General features: G+C 41.9%; 1 protein-coding gene across 1 annotated transcript; it reads left to right on the top strand.

Annotated features, from left to right (window-relative positions):
* The first annotated feature begins 14,172 nt into the window (after nucleotides 1–14,172).
* On the top strand, nucleotides 14,173–17,690 carry LOC311019556 (ras-related protein Rab-1B-like). Its single transcript, XM_084019083.1, has 6 exons — nucleotides 14,173–14,332; nucleotides 14,810–14,882; nucleotides 15,294–15,389; nucleotides 15,686–15,781; nucleotides 15,888–16,019; nucleotides 16,666–17,690. The coding sequence occupies exons 1-6, from the start codon at nucleotides 14,319–14,321 to the stop codon at nucleotides 16,897–16,899; spliced, it is 645 nt and encodes a 214-aa protein (XP_083875209.1). The 5' UTR covers nucleotides 14,173–14,318; the 3' UTR covers nucleotides 16,900–17,690.
* Nucleotides 17,691–24,553: the final 6,863 nt, after the last annotated feature.

Genomic DNA, 24,553 nt, shown 5'->3' with positions numbered 1-24,553 from the left:
GGTGATCTTCAAACAGTACAGATTTCTGTGACAAATGCTGACATTTTTTCTTTTCTTTATTTTGTAAGATTATTTTCTTGGCATGTTAAGAAGTTGGTCCCTGGCTGGCATATAACAGGGGACATTGCATATTATATGAACCTCACCATTTGGCTATTAGGATCCCCTCATTGTCAGAGTGCAGGCATTATTGGTAAAATAATGTGTTTTTCGGCCTAGGGTAATTAAACAGCACTAAGCCATATGGCTACATACATACTTACCTCAGTTTCTGACAAAAGTAAGAATACAGGCCGCATGAATTTCCACCGTCGCTCCACTGGTCCCCACAATCTTTCTCACTTGACTGGCAGCCCACTCTGATCCTCTTCCATTCTGTTACATTTGAGGGCAGAAATAACTGCTAACTTAGCACAAGACAGAAAGTGGTGTTGCTCTTACCTGCAGCATACAGCACTAGTTTAGAGATGTGGTTAAACTGCTGATCAGAGCTATGTTTTAAGTGTCCCATTTTACAAAGTATAATGATTAATGAGCACACAGCTTTTTGTCTTAAACATTTCATATTTGTAATCATCCGATGCAAATCCACCAACAAGCGAGGAAGGGGATGACTCCAAAAAGTCATTTTTAAAACCCCATCAGGCACTGCTGATATATGATATGATGGGGAGTATTTGCCCTTTCTGTACCAGGGAACAAAACCTTCAACACTAGCCCTCTGTTAATGCCAATGAGGCACACAGAACCAGGGCAGCTGATTTATGGGTCTTTTTTCTAAAGTGCCAGGAAATATTTCCAGCCCTGATAGGAGTTTTTAAACGGCTGATTAAATTGTAAAGTTATAGAGATTAATGGTGACTACAGTTGTGAAATGAACATGTCGTTGAAGCTGAGAGATGAATGGTGACCCCAGGCAGTTAGTGACTGTTAAACAGAGGTGGATAAATCACTGTGCAGGGACCTGGTGCTGGTGAGGTCGCACAAACAACCGGGTCATGACAAGCTTCTGAAGGAGGATATTTCACTTTGTCTTTGGCGTTGTTCCATCCATCAAGCCAGCTTCCTGTCTTTTAATAGAAGTTTTACCCTTCTGTTTTATTTCACAAAAAACACATTCTCCTGTGTGGTCAACTGAAATAATTATCCAACTGTCTTATCCTCTCTATTCTTCTTCACAGACATTTTCAACCTCTTTATGGATTTATCTGTTGAAATTTTGTCTGCAATATTGTAAAAACAGAAGGAGAGGATGACCTTGACCATAGGAGATATGGTACGGGATGCACTCACACTAGGCAATCCATATGCACCCAAGTACGTTTGACCCCCAAATTCCAGTTTGTTTGACAAGAGGTGTGCTTCGGCCCAGTACAGTTGCTCATGCACCGTGCTTCCGCATGGTACGGAGCAACTGGGCCTACTGTGAGATGCTAACCCAGTCAATCAAAGCAAATTTTAATTCACAAGTTTGTATTCTAAAATGCTGGTAGGGAACTATAAGTGATGATAAATACAGGTCACAGCTTTATTTTTGCATTTTATCTGCTTGGTGCAACTTGGTGCAAGTACTCCTTTCTGTTCTTCGGGTCTTGGGTTCTTACAACATTTTTGCAAGACCAACAGAAGCTTTGATATGATATGATATAATATCGTTTAGTCAGTTACAAAGGAAATACTAGTATTGTGAGCCGCAAGTGCAGCAACAAAAGTCAAGTCAGTTATTTATATATAATAATGTTAAAAAAATATCACAACTCACCGATTTGCCTCAAAGGGCTTTACAATCGGTATAGAATACAACACCCTCTGTCCTCAGCCCCTCAATTTTTTAACAGTGAAAAAATAGAGGAAACCTCAAGAAGAGTAAGTGAGGAGGGATCCTCCCTGGACCGATAGATAGAGGAGATACTGCTGATATCACTATTGGAATGGTTTGTGAAATTTCTATGAACATGTTCTTTATGGATATATTATGGTAAAATATGGCTGTTGAAATCCATTGTAAACACTTTCTTCAAGACCACAGGGGAACAACTCTTTTATACTCAAAAGAAAGTTCCGCCTTCATATTGCAGCACAACACATCAATGTTCCCATTGACCATGCTCTCTTTCTCCATACAGTTGTGGTCATCAAGGCCTACAGTCCCTTTCTCTCCCTCTGATCCTCACCAGGCCGTATGGCTCCTTAAATCCTTTCAATTGACCAACTGGACTCGACCCCCACCACACACACACACACACACACACACACACACACACACACACACACACACACACACACACACACACACACTCACGCTCTTTCTCCACCAACAAGGAATCCCAGACTTCCCCTCTGTAGTTCACTCTTGAGGAGAGAAGCAGCAGCCGGGCCTGCTTCCCGGGAAAATGCCCAAAGAAAGAAAGAAAGTGTGTGTGTGTGTTTGGGAGGAGGAAGGAGGGGGTGAACAGAGTGTTAAGAGTGTCCACTGGATTATGTTTTGACAAAAGACTAGACCCCCCGTTGCTGTAATTTTCCCGCCAGTCAGTTTCCTGTTTCCTGGAATCTGGCAACGTGTCTCTCACACACACACACACACACACACACACACACACACACACACACACACACACACACACACACACACACACACACACACACACACACACACACACACACACACACACGGGCAATTTGGTGCCAGCTGCTCACAATGATGCAACAGAGTGACCAGCAAGCCCTCAGGGCATCTGGTTAATAAAGACTTCCTTTCATCACATCCCTGGGAACATAATCCATACACTATTTTATCACAGCACTTGGAAATCGCCTTAAAAACAGAGGGACTGAATCCTTTTCATCCTGTGACAATAATAAAAAGATTAGTTTCCACATTGAAGCTGACTGTCAGTATTTTTGATACTCACCGCATGTCAAACATGTGGTATATTATTTCAGCAGTTGGCGTTGGGAATAAAACCTAAGTAGATGTTTTTGGTATTTTTGGAAAATGTTTTAACAAAACCCCCACATTGCAAAGTTAACAGAACTCTTTCTTGTATTTGTCTTTTTGACATTAACAGCTCAGCCTTGTAGATATCTCACCCTATCCAATATAACATCTATATTATCTATATTAATACACAGAAATACTGAAGATATCAAAGATGAATTTCTGTGAATGTTGAAACAAGATGTTGAGTGTTATGTTGCCTTGGTAATCCTGGGCCTCAAAATGTCCAAAAAGTATCTGGTCTTGTACAATGTGCAGCTGTAACAGGACATGTGGGTCTAGTGAACGTCAAGCAATGTCCTTCATATTAAGATATTGTTGCCTCGAGCAAATATTACACAGAAAAATAAAAAGCTCCAGTGAGAAAACTGGGCTTGTTTCTTTTTACACAACTATTGAGCAGCCACAACAGCAAAACTCTTGTTTTCACCTCGTGAATGTGTGTGTGTGTGTGTGTGTGTGTGTATGTGTCATCATGGCATCATGTGATCTGTGTCGATGCAGAAAAACTAAAACGTGCAAGTGCAGATACAGGTTTATCCAGCACAGCATCAGTGTGAAAGTCAGTGTGAGTCCAACAGTGGATTTACAAATGGGCGTCTCTAAAAATAATCCCCTGACCCATAGCTCCTACAGCTTTATATGTACGACGTACAAGTGAATGCCGGTGCAGAGCATGCTGCGAATGCTGTACGGACACTCAAATGTTCACTACAAATGGCAGTGAAGACAAATGCCAGCCTCACACACAAACAAAGCTTCAATGCCAAACTGTCAACTGCCACAACTGGTCGACGGTTGCTAAGGTGTGTGTGTGAGACAGGCTGGACCTTGTTCACTTCAGACAGCCCCAGTCTGCTGGCTGATACTGTGTGAAGTAACACACACACACCCAGACCCTGTGTGTGTGTGTGTGTGTGTGTGTGTGTGTGTGTGTAATAGCTGTTGTTTGGTGCTAAATGAGACCAGTCTACTCAGCAGCTGCTGATATGTTATTTTAACGTAGCGTAGTGTGTGTGTGTGTGTGTGTGTGTGTGTGTGTGTGTGTGTGTGCACCTCTTGCCCTCAGCTGTTACTCACCAATGCTCTTTTGTTTTTGAATTATATCATATGGTTAGTGGCAGACAGACAGAGGAGGGTTAATATAGTTTAAAACAATAAACCTGGCCCAAATGTTTCAATGACTTCAGCACTGAAATACAGATAGCGACAGGTGTGCAAATTCATCAAATATCAAAAATAAGTCATGACACATATTCATGCATTTGTCAGAAATTGACTCATGTTGTCACTGTAAAACACATGCACCTGTGTTACAGACATGTTGTACAGTTTACTCTGTCACTCTGGTTGGAATTAGAGAGGAACCTTGTGAATGCCATGCTGTTTAGACACAGACTCGGAAGTCCCCATTGTTGGACTTTCCCTCCAGAATGAGAAAATACATTTAATTTGATTGGCTAGAAGGGGATTTACATGCTCAACTTAATAAAAACCCATTTTATATATTTATATTAGACACCAGAACATGTCGATCAACATGCAATGCAATGCACGTTCTGAAAAGGTTCCTTTTCAGGTTCCTGTGGTAAAAAGGTTCCTAAAAAGGAATGCAGAAGCTCTTGCTTTACAAGAAGAACCACATTCATACAGCTGAGCAGCTTTTCCCTTTGTGTATTATACAGAACTTGAACTGGTATTGGAGGAATTTTGGCTGTGAACCAGTATAATATGAGGTCAGAGGGGTTAAAAGTCCTCATCCCTTTATATTTTTGAACACAAGTTCATTGTCCCTCTGAGTCTCCCATTCCAAAGTGTGAAACATGTCTGATGTGTCTTTAAAGAGTAACCGCTATGAACGGAGTACACTGAATCACTATTGTCACTGTCAATGAATGTAGCAGCTTTCAGCAGTGGAGCTCCACTTACTGGTGACTGAGAGCACCGTCGTCAGCTCAGCTGTGACACATATACTTACTCCTGAAAGTATGTTTTTTAAAGACACAATCATAATCTGATATCTCTTGCTGGCGAGTTATTAACATCATAACCAGTGAGTTTTCAACAACTGAACGAAACTGACTGAAGCTCATACCAAACTGCAAACAATCAGAATCAGTGTTGAATGCGCCATATGAATGGTGATGTGTTCACTTCCTGTTGTCGGCTACATACTGAAGTACTTTTGAATGGTCACTAAGGTCAGGCAAAAAAGTGAACAAATTAACAAATCTATAAAACTGTACCCAAATAAATAATTAATAAAGTAAATTATGATTTCCACCTCTACACACCTTTCTAAAAGGCCGTTAGACACTGGGGATGTGACGAATAAACACGAATATGGCTGGAGATGCTCCAGGACAAGTCTTCATCATGTGCCAGGTCTATGCCACACTACTGTAGTCCTTGGAGCCACTGCAATGCAGCTTTAGGCGTTTTTACATTCATAGAATCTGCCGCAATCATGGAGAGAATATCATAAACACAATGTACAAAACATGAGAAAGACAACAGACCTACTGTGTAAGGTTTGTGTGCTCAAATGTACAGAAAAATCAGACACATTTAACAGCCCATTTGTGTCACAACAAAACAAAGGAAGGAAACCATTGTATTTATTTTGTATCTATTTTCATTGCTTGCATGTTGTAAGAAGATGAACTTAGAATCAACAGCATCATGCCGTTGAAATAAGAGTTTAGGATGCAGCCATCCAGCCATATCTAACGGAGTCATTACCATAACAAACATTAATTCCCTTTGGAATTCCTGCCCTCTTTTCTTACAACACAAACCAACAGAGTTAATGCAAAAGTCCACTGAACTGTTCCCTTTCCACTGCTATTGTTCTTGGCTTGGTTTCCACGCCGGCCCTCCACCGACCCCATTAATCGACAACAAGTGCAGTCACTGTTACCATGTTTTATTGTTATTGGATTGTTGTAAACAGTGGAAAGCACAGGGGGATTCTCAGGTGTTGGTGCTCAGCCTCTGGATGGCTGAACTATCTGACAACACGATCAGTACAACTAACATGGATTTTTTTTTGGTGGTAACCTGGTTACTGTAAATCCGGGTTCACATGCAGCAGGCCAAGTTTCCATCCAAATATAGCACATATTTTAACCAAATTATGTATTGGTTGCATTTAGCTTTCTACGCTTCACAACTCCACATAAACACAAGCACGTCCTGATGCCTTGGATTTCCACGTGTCTGCCACTGACATAAACCAGTGGAACTACTGGAGCAGTGTGTGTGTGTGTGTGTGTATTTGTGTGTATGTAGTCCCAAGGCGTTGATAAACAACCGCTTTGACCACATTCATTGCCTCACATTGATAATCCAAGCAGTTAAGGAGACAACGGGTATTACAAGGCTTCCTCTCCATATCTGTGTGTGTGTGTGTGTGTGTGTGTGTGTGTGTGTGTGTGCGTGCGTGGTTAACGAACACAGCTGCCGTCAGTTAGAGTGTACAGCCAGAAGTCTGTACATGTGGTTTACTGTTGACTGTATCACTGTGTGTGTGCGTTCCTGTATGCGTACATACCACAGAATCTAGAAATCAACTTCCCACATCACAGTTGTTTTTCAAGAGCTATGACACTTGCCTGCGATTATAGCAGTAAATATTTTTAAAGAAGTAGACACAGTGATTGTGATGATCATGCTGATGGTGGCTATAAAATGATGGTCAAGTATGACTTGTGCAACATTAGTCAGTAACTCATTTTCAGTAGATGAGTTGGTATCCTTGCTGCGTTCTCTCGAAGGTTAGGTTTCTTTCTACACAGAAACAAATTCAAGCTAATAAGCTCTTATCTGCCCAAATATCAACAAGGCAACATACTCTGTTGCTCGTGAAGGTCAGACCTTGAAGTATTATTTATCGTACCAAGGGGCAAAAGGAATCCGAGTTTGATACGCTTGGACTAATCAACCCAGGTAGGAAAAGCCCTAACTTTAGTTGCAATTGTGCAATTTCAGAATGCTGGTAGTTCAGATCAAAGAGGTCACATCTAACTGAACCACCATTAACAAGAAAACTCTATGGGGCATCCAAATGACCAAATTTGGGGAGAGGTGAAAAAGTGAAGAATCAGTCCAGGGTGTGTTCTATATGATTGATATAAAGAAAAACATATAAAACCCATACTTTTACCCCTTTCAGTCCAAATGTTATGAATTGCAATACGGCAGATCTTTGGAATATGAATCCACATTAAAATAATGCGATTTTCCCTAATCACCCAAACTTGACATCTGATTGAGTTAGACACACTATGCCCACTAAGACAAACAACATCTCTATCTGGTCTGACTTTCTTCACTGGGATAAAGTTTATATTTGGGTTAGAATATAGTAAAGTAATTACAGTGTTGACAAGAAAGACAAGCTACCGAAACTCACATTTCAGCATTACATCAAGCGGAAAAGGAAGATGATGTCACTGTACCACCAATAAAGTTTGACTGACAGGCAATCTCTGAAATAGTTATAACTAGAGATGGCAGACAAGAAAGGAGAACTTTACATTTAAAGTTGTGCTAAAAGAGAGCGTTACAGTGTGTTAACCTAATATTGTTGGTTACTTGTGTGTTTGTATTCATTGTGTCTTTATTCTTTCCTGCAAAAGAGAGGGATATTTAATACGTCACACACACACACAAACACACACACACACACACACACACACACACACACACACACACACACACACACACACACACGCTTTTCAAATACCTCTGGTTAGTATGGACAGCTGGTCTGTTGGCGGGAAAGCAGGGGCCAGCTGTCACTGGCGCGGGAGAGAGAGGGTGTGGTTATATACACCAAGAGACAGAAGGGGAGGAAGACAAGGAAGAAAGAGAAACACGTGGGACAGAAATACACATGTATATAAAGAGACTGAAACAACAAAGAGGCGATAAAACTAGGCGCTGAGAGGGAAAACAGAGATGTAACCAAACAGTTTTTAAGCCATTGTTCTCATATTAGCATCACATTCAGCAGAGAAACCTCAGCTGCAGTAAAGCTACACTTCTCCCATGACATTTTAACTCTCTCTAACGTGGTATTTTTTTTATCCTGCTTAGACCTTTAGGTGGGCCTTTTCTGTCTCTGCACACAGTAACAGGAAGCTGTTGATTAACTGCATACCCCATATAAACCCTGCTATATATTGGAAACATAAAAAGCATAATGCAACACACTAACTCATCCATAATTTTCATACATCAGGAACCTCATTGTGCATTATTGCTTACACAACTACATTAGGAAACATAACTTCAGATTCATTCATCAGACAAATCATAAAAAATCTTTATCTACTTGGTTTATTATGGGGCTGCACGGTGGTGTAGTGGATAGCACTGTCGCCTCACAGCAAGAGGGTCCTGGGTTCGATTCCCAGGCCCAGGTTCCTTCTGTGTGGAGTTTGCATGTTCTCCCCATGTAAGTGTGGGTTCCCCCCGGGTTCTCCAGCCTCCTCCCACAGTCCAAAGACATGCAGGATGGGGATAGGTTCATTGATGACTCTAAATTGCCTGTAGATGTGAATGTGAGCATGAATGGTTGTTTGTCTCTACATGTCGGCCCTGTGATAGACTGGCGACCTGTCCAGGATGTACCCTGCCTTTGCCCAATGACAGCTGGGATCGGCTCCAGCCCCCCCGCGACCCTGAATACAGGATAAGCAGTAGAAAATGGATGGATGGATGTTTTATTATGTATATTATCTTCCTAACTTCTGCTCTTTGACTTCATCTTGCACCTTAAGATGCTTTTATTTGGTCAAGTGCCTCCAGATCTTAATCACCTCCAGTCCCTTTTATGTATTGTTGCAATGCTATTTTGTAGATGGATCAAATCAAACTTTATTCATATAGGACTTTTTTTTTTAAAACGCAGTTGACCGTCATGAGCAATCACAAAATAGAAATGAATACAAAGAAAACACCAAAAGAGCACAAGAAAACAATAAACTATAATAGTCAAAGAATTGCAGCACAACAGAAGATGTAGTTGAGGTGACAAACATTCAAATGGCAGTGAGAAGAGGTGGGTATTCAGCAGCGATTGTGAAGTTGCAGGAGTTCTGCTAGATAAGGTGGTGCCAGCTCATTTGAGACATTAACAGTACAGGAAGCCAGTGGAGGGAGGCCAGAACTGGTGTATGTGGTCCCATTTTCTTTTTCCAGCGAGAAGACAAACGGCTGCATAGGCACAAACCGGAGACAAAGAGTCGCCATACAAAGAATTACAGTAGTCTAACAGAGGTAATAAAAGCCTGATTACCTCTTTGGGAGAGACATCTTATTAAGTTTTGGTTAGAGAGAACCCAGATGTAGAAAGCTGAGATGGTGGTGAATAAGTCTAGAGTTTATTGCACAAGGTAAGCAGTGGATGTGGGAAGCGTGGAGCCGGGGTTGGGGGTGGTGAGGACTCCTGGGGGAATGAGCAAGGCATGTGGCTTGAGATTAGATGGCAGAAAACCAGGCACTGTGGCAGAGCAGTGAGCAGACAGGCAGGTGGGAATGAGGGAATGATCCTAGAGCACAGAACCAAGAGTTAGTTCTGGAGAAAACACTAAGTTATTATGTGAAACGCAAGATACAAAAGGTGGCCGAAACCAACCAACGCTTGGTACCGAACAGGCAGCATCAACAATGAATGGATGAAGAGCCGTGGTTTAAATATTGCAGACTGACGGGTGGAGGAACTTGTTTTCAGTAAGAGTGAGAAAGCTTAGGACATGTTTTTTTAAATGTACTCAGTCTACTTTTGATCAAAATCATATAATACTGCATAAAATAAAATTGCTCAAAAACAGTATGAGGTTTAAAGCTAGAGTTGCCCAGTTAGTAGTGGTACCATGTTGGCAAATGGGAAGCCAGTGTGGTTTGACGAGGCCAACTACACAGAAGATGGTGAAACTGGGGGGATGGAGTGAACCTTCCCAGTGTCATGTTCCCCCTGATGAAGCTACAACAGTAGAGTTAGTGAACTGGACATTCAACACCGGGGAAGAATAATCACTATCCCTTTAAAAAAAGAGTTTTATTGTTTGGGGAAAGTCCTGCATAAAATTACATTTACTTCAAAACTCAAATATGGAAATTAAATTAAATCTTGGAATGTTTCCTGCAAGGAAGAATACTCTTTTACTTTGAAAGGGGAAGCTTACATTACACACACACACACAGAGAGAGAGAGAGAGAGAGAGAGAGAGAGAGAGAGAGAGAGAGAGAGAGAGAGAAAGATGATGACTAGGTTTAACACTGACAACACTATGCTCATTTCCCAGTCTTTCAGTGTTCATGAGTTTAGTATTTTGTAAACCATCTTATTCATCCCCGCGACCCTGAATACAGGATAAACGGTAGACAATGGATGGATCTTATTCATCCTCCAATTTTAGTGTATTTTTCAGTCAAATAATCTCATCTCTCTTTTTGTCTGAATTATCAGATCATGTAAAAACAATGCCGTGTCCCTGCATACAGTATATTGAGTACATGAATGAAAAAATAATAAAAAAAATAAAAAACCAGACCAAATAATGAAAATGCGTACATTAATACACTATATTGAGCTTGTGTTCTCTCTCTCTCTCTCTCTCTCTCTCTCTCTCTCTCTCTCTCTCCCTGTCTCCAATAAGGCCTTCATTCAACATCTAGTTTCAATGAGGTTAACTATCTGTCTCCTAATTGGCCTCGGGGCATGCACACACACACACACACACACACACACACACACACACACACACACACTGGGAAAAGAGCACACACACACACACACACACACACACACACACACACACACACACACACACACACACACACACACACACTGGGAAAAGAGCAAGGGGATTTAGTGACTCTACATAAATCTTTGACCAATAGCAGTAACAGTGTGCATTCACACATAGAGGAATACAAACACAAAATTTGCAAATGTTTTATTTACGCCATTTAGCGTTAGCCTTTAGCTTTAGTTGACATATCAGTACATTTTTAGTAATCTTTTTTCAAATGCAAACATTAAAATATACGACTCAACACTGTTTTCACACGTAGACACACACACACACACACACACACGCACACACACACACACACACACACACACACACACACACACACACACACACACAGACGCAGGAGCCAGGGAGCGTGGTAAAATAATGGTGAATAGAGAAAAGCACCTATTTATCCCTGCTCCCTCAGGTCTCCTGGGACACACTGGTAGGAACAATGACCGGTTTAACTCCATCCACTGACCTACACACCCTCCCCCTTACCCCCCCCCCCCCCCACACACACACACACACACACATCATCTAGTATGCAAATTGTATTTAAGGAAGAAACAGTAAAATGATTGTGCCGGCCCTGTCAGTGTTTTATTATCATATATGATGTGTAGATGTAGACTGGTGTCCTGTCCAAGTTGTATCCTGCCTTCGCCCAATGTCAGCTGGGACCGGCTCCCCCCCCCGCGACCCTGAATACAGGATAGACGATGGATGAATGAATGTGTAGATGTTTAAGGTTGTGCTTATTTTAACATCTAATGCTAAACACTTCATCCTTTTCTGAAACATAAAAATCACTAAATTTGGAAACACATAGTTTTCAAAGAATTAAAATTAATACTTTAAATACTAATACCTAAAAAAAACTTTCAGAAAATGTTGAGGAGTAAAACCTACAATATTTGCCTATGATCTAATGGAGTCCGACTTTAAAGTAGCATGAACTACTGTAGAAATACTCAAGTAAAGTACAAGTACTTGAATTCACTTAATACACTACTTGAGTAAATGAACCTCCACCACTGGTTTCTGTGAACAAATGTTTGAGACAACACTGACAACACTGACAACACTGTAACAATTGGTCAGTCGCTTTGTGTGTTAGTTGGAAAAAGCGAATTGGTCATATATCCAAGGGTCAAGTTCTTGTCTTCTTTCATTCTTCCCTGATATGTTTTAAACACAGTAAACACAGTTAAAGATTCAGACTTCTTTAGTCCTCCAGACGCCGTTTGCTTCCATTCATTATCGTACAGTATGCAACTTCACAATAAACAGAAAGTTCGCACCTCCTTCTACTGGGTTACAACTAAACAACAACGCGTACTCGTTTTCTCCCCTTTTCTATATGGCATTAGAATATACGTAGCTTCATTTTCCCACCCTTCCTCTTGCTTTCCCTCCCTGTCTCTTTGTTAATTTCTTTCTCTTCTCATTCTTTATTTTCTTCTCTTTCTCACTGTCCCTTCCCCCAGTTTTCCCACCTCCATGCTCCATCAGAAGCACCACAAAGCCTGCCCCTGCCCTGGCAACTACCGCGCCACCGCCTCTGCCCCGGCAACAGGCCGTCGTCAGGGCTACTGACCCCTGACCCCATCACAGCTGCTCAGCCATCGCATATCCCACAATCCCCTGCTCCTTGCTCGCTCCCGTGACCGGGGGTCACACAAGCAAATCAGGAGTGAATGAGACTGCATCACTCTTGCTTTGTCAACTGTCCATTTCTAAAAAAGGAGGAGAGGAAAGGAGGAAAGGAGAAGAAACAAGGAAGGAAGGGTAAATGAAAGGAAGGAAGGAAGGAGAGGAGATGAGACAGCAGGAAAGGAAACAAGGACAGTAGAGGATGTAGAGGGAAAACGGGGAGAAAGAAGAGAACATCAAGGACACAAAGAGAAGAGAGGAGAGCATCATGCAGAAAATGATTGTTGGCGTGTAGACTTTGCCGTGTCTAATCTAACGAAAAAAACCCCTTGTAAACATGATGCCTTGTGATGTTTTCCAAAGGCTCTACGTCCAGGTGATAATAAGAAACTTGACATTATATCATACCACACACCGTGAAACCAATGTTTTCAGCTTTCCTCTTATTAGGGAGTTTTTCCAGAAAGATGTTTTGAAAATTCCAGCTACAGACCAGACTTGTACATACTGTCGAGGCCGCACCCCTTTTTGGGATGATGGTTGACCAAAGATATCTATTTGAACATTTTCATTTGAACCTTAATGTCAATAGATCAAACACAAATTACAGTTTAATGGGTAAATGTTTAATATTCAGTTGACTGACTCCCCACTCCTCTCTGTTCAGCTGGCAGTTCAGGATAAACAGTGCCGTTATACCATTAAAGTGCAATGATCATATAACACCAACACCATGCTTCAATGCAGCTGTGAATACAACAACAACAGGAATAATCAGCCACTTCCTTGGACCGTGTGTATCGCAATCATAAGGTACTTTGTGTTTGAGTGGCTCTGTGCATGAGTGCTATTGTGTGTATGAATAAATGGTAGCCCATGCTTGTGTGTGTGTGTGTGTGTGTGTGTGTGTGTGTGTTTGTTGTCTAGAACTTTGTCCTCAGGAGGAGAGAAAAAGAAAACAGACAACCTGTCTCTTAGAAGGGGTTTAAGGGACATTAAACCATAATATGATTTTACTATCACACAAATGATAATAAATGGGTTTGAAACAGAAGACTTATTTTTATGTTAATAGTTTGTAGTTTCACAGAAGCTATAAATGTCTTGCTTCACCTGGTGCGGCAAGGAATAACCACAGACATTTCACGTGCGCTCACTTCAGTTTTATAAGCAGCTGTTAAAACTACTAAAAAGTTCCCTATCAACTCTATAACGTCACCATATTTCAGTCTTGTGTTAAAAGTTTGTTTCCACTAGTCCACCAAGATGCCCTGCTTAGATTTAGTTAGAAAATGTCATAAATGTAAATAAATAAATGTGTTGTGACGTGGGCTGCTCTTGTGATATTTGAAGTTTCATGGGGGTTTGCAGTAGAAGTACTTCCTGCTCGTTTGTTTTGAAGTTTCAGAGCTCGGTCCAGTGACGTATGACGCACAGGAGACGCTGTCAGTTTGAGGTGATGTCAGTCGAGAACTGAAGCACAGAGTGGTGCAATGACAGATCAGATAACAATTGCATCACCAATATGAAAAGAGCAAGAAATGGGTTGAATATTAAGTTTAGTTCAGAGGGGGATTGAATTGAGCAGCGTTCATCTGTGTGCGAGTGTCTTTCCAGGTGCTGTCCCCAGTGTAACCTGAGCTGGTCTTTATTAATAAATAATGCATCGGAATCAGTCAGCTCATCGGTCAGCCGGTAGCTCTGGCTTATTCTGCCATTTTCCCTCCAGAGGACAGATACACACATACACAGAACAGGACACAACGTCACAGTCTGAAATAATCTGTTTTCAACGGCAGGATTTCATTCCAGGGGCTGTTTATTTTGTTGTGTCACCTGGAGCCATCTCACCGATCATGAATCCTGAATAGTAAGTTTTGTTTCTTTCTGTATGCTTTGTCTTACTTCCTCTATACCACTGGACGACACTGACATATGCCCGGTAACCGGCTGACATGAAAAGTAAGGAGACATTTTAGGTGCCTTGTATTCGACCAAAGTTTCCAAGGATATATTCTTGAACGTTGCCGTATTGAAATACTGATATACTTAGAACTTAATCATGCGTTTTAGTAACGGATGTTTGAGTCTAGATATGCGTTTTTTATACGTATGTATATTTAATTTATAATACAAAATAGATGATCTTGCAGTTTGAAGTGCATCCGAAGAAGCTGTCAGTTACAGAGTTGTGAATTAGAAAAGTGTCCCGAACAGAGCAACCACTTCTAGTGGGTCATAAGTGATGATTGAGAGCTGCATATTAGTAGAATAATATAGTGTAAGACACTGAACTGCTAAATATATATATATATATATATTGTGTATATTGTGTGTCCTCCTCCAGTGACTACTTGTTCAAACTTCTTCTCATCGGTGACTCTGGAGTCGGGAAGTCATGTCTGCTGCTGCGCTTTGCGGTACAAAAGCATGTGCACCTTTACACCGCTATCTTTATGAAGACACTCATTGACATAATGCATTCCATGGCCCCTTAATTTACCTAAACCTAATTCTGATCTGAACCATAAAACCAAGTCTGAACCCTCAAACAGGCCTTCAAAGATCCATCCCAAAGTGAGAACCGGCCAATATGGCCAATATGTCCTCACTCCAAAGGTCTAAAACTCAATGGTCCTCAAAAAGATAGCTGCACAAGCACACACACACACACACACACACACACACACACACACACACACACACACACACACACACACACACACACACACACACACACACACACACACACACACACACACACACACTTCACAAACACAGATACACTTCATTTTAAACACTTAACTGCATGCTGTTGATCACCCCCTCAGGATGACACCTACACTGAGAGCTACATCTCCACCATCGGAGTCGACTTCAAGATAAGGACCATCGACATGGACAGCAAGACAGTGAAACTACAGATTGTGAGAATTTACCGATATGTGAGAATGGTGGGGAGAGGGTTCTCACTAGGAAACGTCCATCTCCTTTGTGTGTTAAAAGGTGCTAAATTCAAAATGCAGAGAACGTCTCTCACCACGGGGACCGCTGAGCCGACAGGAAGACTTGTGGAGAAGAATCTTTACAAAGACAATGTTGTTTGTTGCTATATCAGTACTCTGAATGTCATATAGAGAAGTCAGTCACGTATAAACTCGGTGTACTGCAGCGTCAGGACTATCTGGCTAACCATCCTCCTGTGTGTGTGCGTGTCCCTCAGTGGGACACAGCGGGGCAGGAAAGGTTTCGAACCATCACCTCCAGCTACTACAGAGGAGCTCACGGCATCATCATCGTCTACGACGTCACTGAGCAGGTCAGTGTGTTTCTTTCTGCCGTGTCATCAACAACATAAAAGGGAGAGAGTTTGAACATTAACTTCCCTCCTCCACCACTCTTCTTTCCCTCCCTTCTCTCCACAGGAATCCTTTAACAATGTGAAGCAGTGGCTGGACGAGATAGATCGCTACGCCTGTGAAAACGTCTCCCGGCTGCTGGTGGGAAACAAGTCTGACCTCATTAGTAAGAAAGTGGTGGACGCTGCCACTGCTCAGGTAACAGACTCGGCACCTATAAAACAACTCCGGCATTCACTGTAGCAGCTGTGAGGCTGAAATGCTCATTAAACACCAGGAGGCAAAAATGGTTGCTTCAAAAATGGAAAGAAAACATTGTTGTTGTAAATCCTCTTTTGAGGGCAAAATGTGAAGTTTGTTCTGAATGTTAACTACAATGTTTTTCGACAATCATATTATAAGTACAGCTGAGGTGAATGGGATTCAGTCGTTAGTTTAGGAGTTCCAAAAGAAAAATCGTATACTTTTCCTCCACTACATTGATCTGAAGGCTAGTGTTTGAGATTTGTTACATGCCACAAATAATGTTGACTTCATAAATCATGATGGTGTAGTTTTAAAATACCCAGTAGAACAAAAAGCAGGCACACAACCTACAACATCGCATTTCTTACATGTCAACTCATCAATAAGTTAAGAGTCTGAGGGGATTCACTTTCACACTGAGTCCTCACTTTTAACACATGAGCACATCACTGCTAATAATTATGAATGCACAACTTAATGGAGTACTTTTACACTGTGGTATGTCTGTGAATTGGCATATTCATAGATTTGGAATATTTGTAACACTACTTATTTCCTGGATTCCGTCCTGCATCCTTGCCCCTCTGTCTCTCTGCAGGACCTGGCCTCGTCTCTTAAGATTCCCTTCCTGGAGACCAGTGCTAAGAGCTCTGATAACGTGGAGAGGGCTTTCCTCACCATGGCCTCTGAGATCCACAAGCGTGTGGCTAGTGAGGGAGGGGGGATGCAGGGCGAGTCGAAAGAGACCAAAGCCCAGAGTGCCAAGATCAACAGCGCCCCCCTGTGGTTGGGAGGGGAAAAACAGACACAGGAGGCCAGCAACTGCTGCTGAGTAGGAGATGACACCACATGACCACACTATTCAAAGGAGAGATGTGTCATTTTAAATCTCTACATTCAGGACTATCTGATTGTGGGCCTTGGACAAACACATATTTAGAATTTTGACATCTTTGCTATTGAACTAAAACAATAACAAGGAAGAAAATCATGTTTTTAGCTTGACGACAATACATTTTGAAGCTTGTTATTTTTGGATTAAATATATGAAGGCATTTCTGGTTTATGAAGGAACAAACAGGCGACCATCACTCGTTTAACTCAAGATAAAAATGTAAATAGTAAAAATTGCAATTGGAAACCTGTCACATGATAAAAGCCTGTTTGAATAACACCTGACACTCACACAGAAAGAGTTGTTTGATATTAGCAGTTTGATCTGCAGTCATGGATTCAAATGTGATTTATACATTCAGTTACCATTATTTCCCTCAGAGGTAATTTATTGTCTTTACCGGTCTGTGTTGTTGTTTATTTATTTCAATAAATACATTTTAGGAGTCTTGATGCTGAACAAATTGTGAAAAGTGCTCCAATATACAAATATGCCTCATAAAAAGCACCACTCAGTTTTGGTGCTATAAAGGGAATCTGATGATGCTCAAGACTTTTTAGCATGTCTTGCTGACAGCTGTAGCGTCCTCAGTTTGTATTAGCATGTCACCACTGCACTGAATCAAAACAAGACAATTAGGTGAGATGGGACACTAGTCACAGTTTGTTGTCACATTCACGATGAAGATGACGAAGAAATTCTTGGGCTGCTCGTTTCCCCTTTTAATATTTCACTCTGCTGTCTGCGGCTATGAGAGAAAAGCTCCCCCATGCTATGGCGGAGGACCATACAGTAACTCGCATCAGAGATAAAAATGAAATGTACAAAAATAAAAACTCCATTTCCTCTGGCTGATTTGGCCTGGAATGGATCGGCTGTTAGGAAATCTTCCAGAATAGATACATATTTGTGATGGATCGTCTCTCGTGTTCATCTCTGGTGAAGTTTAGGGCCATGAACAACTGTGTCCGGGCAGAGACACACATCAACAAACTGTTGGGTCATCGTTTGAACAAAAGACAGATGCCATTATGCAATCGCGTCACATTGTGCAAAGTATAGGATTGGATTTCTGGACCGTGATTATTTATAGGGGCTAGTCAGGATATCATTCTTTGACTTTTTCACTTTTTTTATTTGTCTCTCATGGTTTTCTCTTTTATCACTTTTTTTTGCAATAGGCCAGATTAGATCGAGATGGTAAACATCATCTACATTAAGTTGTTTAACCCATTTTGAGGAAGGGTTATTTATTTTTGAAGTTTTCATCGGAGTCACAGAGGCGTCTTAATCTGTGAAATTGGCTTTAAGGTAAGAAGAAAGTGTTGCTATCTGTTTCTTCCTTGTAGGCCTATAGTGTGGTAATAAGTATCCCATTATGTAACCTAATCCACATATCAAGGAAGGACAACAGTTCCTCACTATTCACTGAAGAAAGAAAAACACTCATCTCATCTCATCGTCTACCGTTTATCCGGTGTCGGGTCACGGGGGCAGCAGCTTTAACAGGGGACCCCAAACTTCCCTTTCCAGGGCCACATCAGCCAGCTCTGACTGGGGGATCCCGAGGCATTCCCAGGCCAGTCTGGAGACATAATCTCTCCACCTAGTCCTGGGTCTCCTCCCAGCTGGTCGTGCCTGAAACACCTCCCTAGGGAGGCGCCCAGGGGGCATCCTTACCAGATGCCCGAACCACCTCAGCTGTCTCCTTTCAATGCGAAGGAGCAGCGGCTCTACTCTGAGTCCTTTAAGGATGACTGAGCTTCTCATCCTATCTCTAAGGAAGACGCTAGCCATCCTCCTGAGGAAACTCATTTTGGCTGGTGTACCCGTGATCTAGTTCTTTTGGTCATGACCCATCCCTCATCACCATAGGTGAAGATTGACCGGTAGATCGAGAGCTTTGCCTTTTGGCTCAGCTCTCGTTTCGTCACAACGGAGTGGTACAGCGAATGCAATACCGCCCCCACTGCTCCAATTATCCGGCCAATCTCACGTTCCATTGTCCCCTCACTCGCGAACAAGACCCCGAGGACTCCTTCACTTGGGGTAAGGACTCATTCCCTACCCGGAGCCGGCATCCACTGGTTACTTGCTGAGCACCATGGCCTCAGATTTAGAGGTGCTTATCCTCATCCCGACCGCTTCACATTTGGCTGCTAATCGATCCAGTGAAAAAAGATTGGAAAAAAATAAAACAAATATGCTACAAACATAAAGGTCGGAGCAGACCCATAGATGTGCCTATATTTGTGGTAGAAATATCCTGTAAAGGAGAAATCATTTCGCTAAAGGACCAGGGAGACAAAGGGCACACTCACACCAGGGCCATTTGATCCGTACCGTGGCTCAGCACGATTTCCCCACCACTGGGGGTCCCACGCCGGTTTGCACTCACACCGCTCCAGCCCAAACGCTGATGTGCATACATCATCATAATACGACACACGTATGGCTTGATGTTTTCAAGGAGCGCCATCTCGAAGTCATCACAATAGAGAACAACACAGAGAACATGACCGAAACATTACTGACAGGTCACATTTCTAGTAAACACTCGGCCTGCATCAGCGCATGGGAGCGATCGATAACGAGCGGACTACGTGAGCGGAAAGCACGATTGAGGCTAAAGTCCGGATTGTTTTGGTAGAGTTGAGTATGGTACAGTTCATGCACGCGCACATGCACATGCACATACACAATGTGGACATGATGTAGGCTTTAATCGATAGGCCGTCCTCTCTCATTGTTGCTCAGTATTGATGATTGTGTAGGACCCAGCAGGATACTGGGTCAGGTTTGGGCTTCAGACTTGTGGTGTGAGCGCACAAAAATGAGAACATTGCTTAAATCCTCATACAAAATAAATTAAATGATGCATACATGGGAAATTTGACTGAGTTGAGTGTAATGATCATATGTATCTAATTACAGCTGTGTAGTATTGTGATTTTTGGGAATATCTTCAGAAAACCAAACAGTATTGAGAAAGGAACATAAACATAAAGACATACGAGATGAACTAAGTCCAACCCCCACCAGGCAAGATAAGGAAACATATGGAGGGTAATGTCACAGACATAAAACAGGATGAGGCAAAAAACCACAACAGCTAAGCTGCCGTTAATTTTGCCTTCCACTAGATGTCAGTCTTGCTCTGATTTCCAGCTCCATTTCCCCTTCATGCTCAAGGAATAAACTGACAAACTGATCCTGGTTGACAGCATCAGTCACATCTGGGCCTCTCATTCAGATGTTGTTTTCCCCAGCTCGCCTTCCTCCCCTCCACTTCCCCTACCTCTCTCACTTTCATCCTCCCCTTCAGGTATTACTTCCACCACTTGTCTAACCTCTGCTTTTCCTTCTCTCTCTTGCCACCTCTTTTCCCCATTGTTCCTATATTTCCTCTCTCAATCCCCTACTCCCACATCTCGAGTTTTCTGAATTTCTTCAAGCTTCCTCTGCTCGTCTCCTAATCTTGCCTTTCTTCATCTTTGGTCTGACTGGCTTTTGCTTTTTGATTGTGGGACAAATGACAGCTCATTTTGAGAGCACTGACGTTCATGTAATAGCATCTGCCTCACCAACACTCAAAGGCCAAATACGACAAGTGGATACAATGGATGCAGATATAAGGAGAAAAACAAACTAATATCCAATAGATTCTGTGATCTGGAATGTGTAGCAGCACTGGATGTTAAATATGGAAAGAAATCTAGTAAAAATTGGGGTCAATATAGCACCAAAGCAATGTGTTAAGTCTACCCAGTACATAAAGCCAAGTGTTTATTTGTGTGTTATTTTTATGTCATTTGCCCCAAATAAATCATAACATTGTTGCGAAGTGTATCGTATTAAATGTACGTGTGATTACCCATTTGTAATGGCTTCCTAACTAGACACCCAAAATGAGTGTGTAATAGTGTATACATACCCATTAGTGGCTGGAAGGTGAAATTAAACCGACAAAGCCTGAAGCCACAAAGACTATAAATCTGCTAAAAAAACAACAACAATACCGACACCTAGTGGGATCTACTGGTGTTACAAATAGACAAATAAAGGGCTGGCAATGATAATTACAATCATAATCATAATCATTTTGTGTTAACTCTCAGTTGCAATCATTCAGTCACAGCAGGCTATTGTATTTCTACTGCCACAGCCATCCCTTTTCAATACGGATTTAGTGGTGGCAGATCGGTACTTGGCATCAACAGATATCTTGAGTTGAGGTGTAAGTGGTACTGAGACAGAAACGGTTGGATCAGAGCTTCCCTCATAGGCAGGGTGAAGGTTGGCAGCAGGAAGGCAGTGAGCCGAGGCAAACAAAACCAAAAGTGAAACAGGCGAGCAGATCAAAATCATGAAAACAAGCTAACCAGGAAACAAAGCTTGCAAGAAAAGCGGTGTGAGCGGGCAGCTTGATATAGGCTACTGAGGGGGGTTCCTGGGTTAACGATCGTTTCGTTTTTGTCAAACATTTGTAACATGATTGAAATAAATATAAATACCATTCAATTATTATCACTGTCCACACACATTTATCAACCCTGGCTGTGGTCGAATAGTCTTTTTTGCTTAGGAAGGTTCCTTACTGAAGAATGACCCGGAAGTAAACAAGTGTCCGCCATGATGAGAATAAAATGCAAACGAAAAGAGGTCCAGCAACATAATAGTGCTGCTTTTTGTAGTCCATTACTGCAGTTTCTCCACCACAGACCCACGTCAATCGCCGGTGTCGATCATCAGCTGTCAATCATCAGCGGGCGTTTTAAAATGACGTAGCTTAGTGAAAATCCAGTCAGATTCTCTGAGCGCCGCGGTCGACTTTTCCTAAATCCTTTTGAGTTCTCCTTCCAACTTTCCTTAACTCCGTGACGTTTTCCCCTCGAGGTTAAGAAAAAGGCGTTAGGAATAGGAGATAGGACCTAATTTTTTGACTATTCGACATCCAGAGCTGGTGGATAGCCTAGTGGTGATTGTGTAGATGAAGCAGTTATTATTGCTGATGCGTTGGTTTACTTACAGCCAGAGCACAATCTAGCAAGAAGTGATGATGAGCAGTAAGGGAGGAGCTTATATCTTAAATCTGACATTGATCTGTCAGAGCAACAGCCACAGAGAAAAAATGATACGGAAATCACCTGCTGACTGCTCTGCTGTCCATGAACACAATATACCCAAACACATGTTTGTATCAGCCATATTATTATAATAATAATAATAATTATTTATGTGGACGAGGCAGGTGTGCACATTGCTTGAATTGAGCAGGGCGCCTGCAGTATGCAGATTTATATGGTGTGCAGACTCCGCCTACTCGCCGCACCACAGGCGTACGCCGGCGTAGTATTGGTGCGGACCCCTCTTTTATAATCCACAATACAAAAGAGTTGACACGTATTTGCAAACCTCCATGTTTCCAATATGTAATTACGTCAATAAAAAGAGGCAACAAATGAACTGTGGAAATCAAATGGTTTCTGGTGGTGTAGGGAACATGAAGTGGTTGGACTTGTGGGGATGTGGCCCTGAGTGTTGTGCCTCCCCCCTCAGGCAGACGACTCGGGGGGATGATGCAGACAACCCGGCCCTCTGTGACTGGAGCTGGAGAAGCAAACAGGAGAAAGACAGTGGAGCTGTGTAAGCAGGGTGAAGAGTGTGTTTCTGTGTGAATCCCAGCCTGTGAAGCCACCTCAGGAACAGGAACAGAAGATTGTTTGAGGAGCTCCATTCCTTATTACATTACAATACTAACTGTGCTTTGATGATGTATTCTGGTGCTACAGCGGATCAACTAACCACTTTGAAATCTATTCTTTCTCCCCTACAGGGCACTTTTAGCGTATTGCTTATGCTATACTTTGAGTTATCTTCACATTTTCCTTTCAGGCTTCTTGTGAAGGTGTCAAAATGACTTCTCTGCATATAAGTATTCGTAGTCATATTGAAAATGTTCCATCGGTGGGCCCAGAGGTCAGTATGGGGAGCATTAGTGTATGTGCATTAGATGAGCAGAAAAGTGCTTTAATAGCACATTTTTCAATACCAGCAGTTAGACATTACGTTTCCTTGAGAAAGCACACAGTGGTGGAGATAACCAGGCTGATTGATGCTTGTGGTGAAGGGTCAGTATATTCTTCCTCTTGGGACCTATTTCTGTGGAAACCGTGGAGCGCAGAGCAGTTAGCCGAGGCAGGGATTAGTTTTTTTACTTAAATGTTTATACCTCTAATTTAGAAGGTAGAGGAAACCTAATGAGGTGTTTATTTAGAATGATGGGGGGAGGCACAGTAGTACGATTAAACTGCTGGTATGCGAGGCGTGATCGTGGTTTTGGTACCAAACATTATACTTCATTTTTTTATGTCTACATTCTTAAAGTCACCGAGGAATGGAAGCACCGTGAGACTGTGCCCATATGCACAGAGGATCTGAAAGCTAAAGGGACCGGATTTTCAGGCAGAGTAAGTAATAATAATTCAGTGAGCAATACACTGATGTAGTACATGTAGTGGTAGTTGTGGTAGAAGAGTTGTATCAAGAATAAAGAGCCAGAAAGTCCACACAGGGCAGGTGGGAGTCATGGTGGATGGGTCACACAAACACAGGACCTTAACCCAGAAAACTGCTGTTATGTAAGCACGTCAACTAAGAGCGGTTGTTATTTATTTACGTGAGATACATTGTTGCATCGTGTTATTCTTTAAACATAATGTTTTTTTCTGATCTTTCCAAAGTAGTTTTGTTGCCTAAACCTAACCAACCGTTTCACAACATTAACCAAGAGGCCGATGTGGAACATATTCATGAAATGTATTTTTTCAAAATCAGTCAAACATCAGTTGATTAATAAACTCTGACGTGACACCAGTACGCATCCTGTCTTAAGACTTGAGTCTTCTGTAAGAGGGGACCCATTCTTTGAGGGATTCATTTGGCTCCCAATCACAAAATGATAATGAAACTGAACTGTGACGTTTTTTCGTGTAGTGAAGCTTTTGATGTAAAGTGCCTCTTTGTCTGTCGTGTATGCATCCTTTCTTAATGTGACTGCTCAAGTCCGACCAGCTTCAAATAAGTGCTTTTAAATATTAAAATCCTCCACGAGAAATGTTTCAGAAGAAGTGCGTCTTCCGCAGCAACAGTTTTAAGAGAATTGTTTTGCTGACCTCATTTTTTAACACAGTGCAGCTCATATAGATTTGTAACAAATTCTTTGCCACCACTTAATCTCTCTACGATCCCTCATCGTAAATTAATTCTCTCTCTCTCTCTCTCTCTCTCTCTCTCTCTCTCTCTCTCTATGACTTTTTGCAGAAAAAAAGGATTTTTACACACACACACACACACACACACACACACACACACACACACACACACACACACACACACACACACACACACACACACACACACACATACACACACACACACACCTGATTATGAAGATTATGGATTTTGATTCTGTGCCTTCAGACTGCATGTTTTTATGTATAATATGTGTGCGTGTTAACAGGTCGGATTGTCATTGAACAAACAGCAACAATATACAAGCGGGTTATTGCTTGGGGGCAGCTTGTTGTAA

Source organism: Eutrigla gurnardus (assembly GCF_963514095.1).
Source record: "Eutrigla gurnardus genome assembly, chromosome: 10".
In the NCBI taxonomy this organism is placed as follows: domain Eukaryota; kingdom Metazoa; phylum Chordata; class Actinopteri; order Perciformes; family Triglidae; genus Eutrigla; species Eutrigla gurnardus.
Note: the sequence above shows the minus strand (reverse complement) of the source record. Positions and strands in the feature narration are given on the sequence as shown.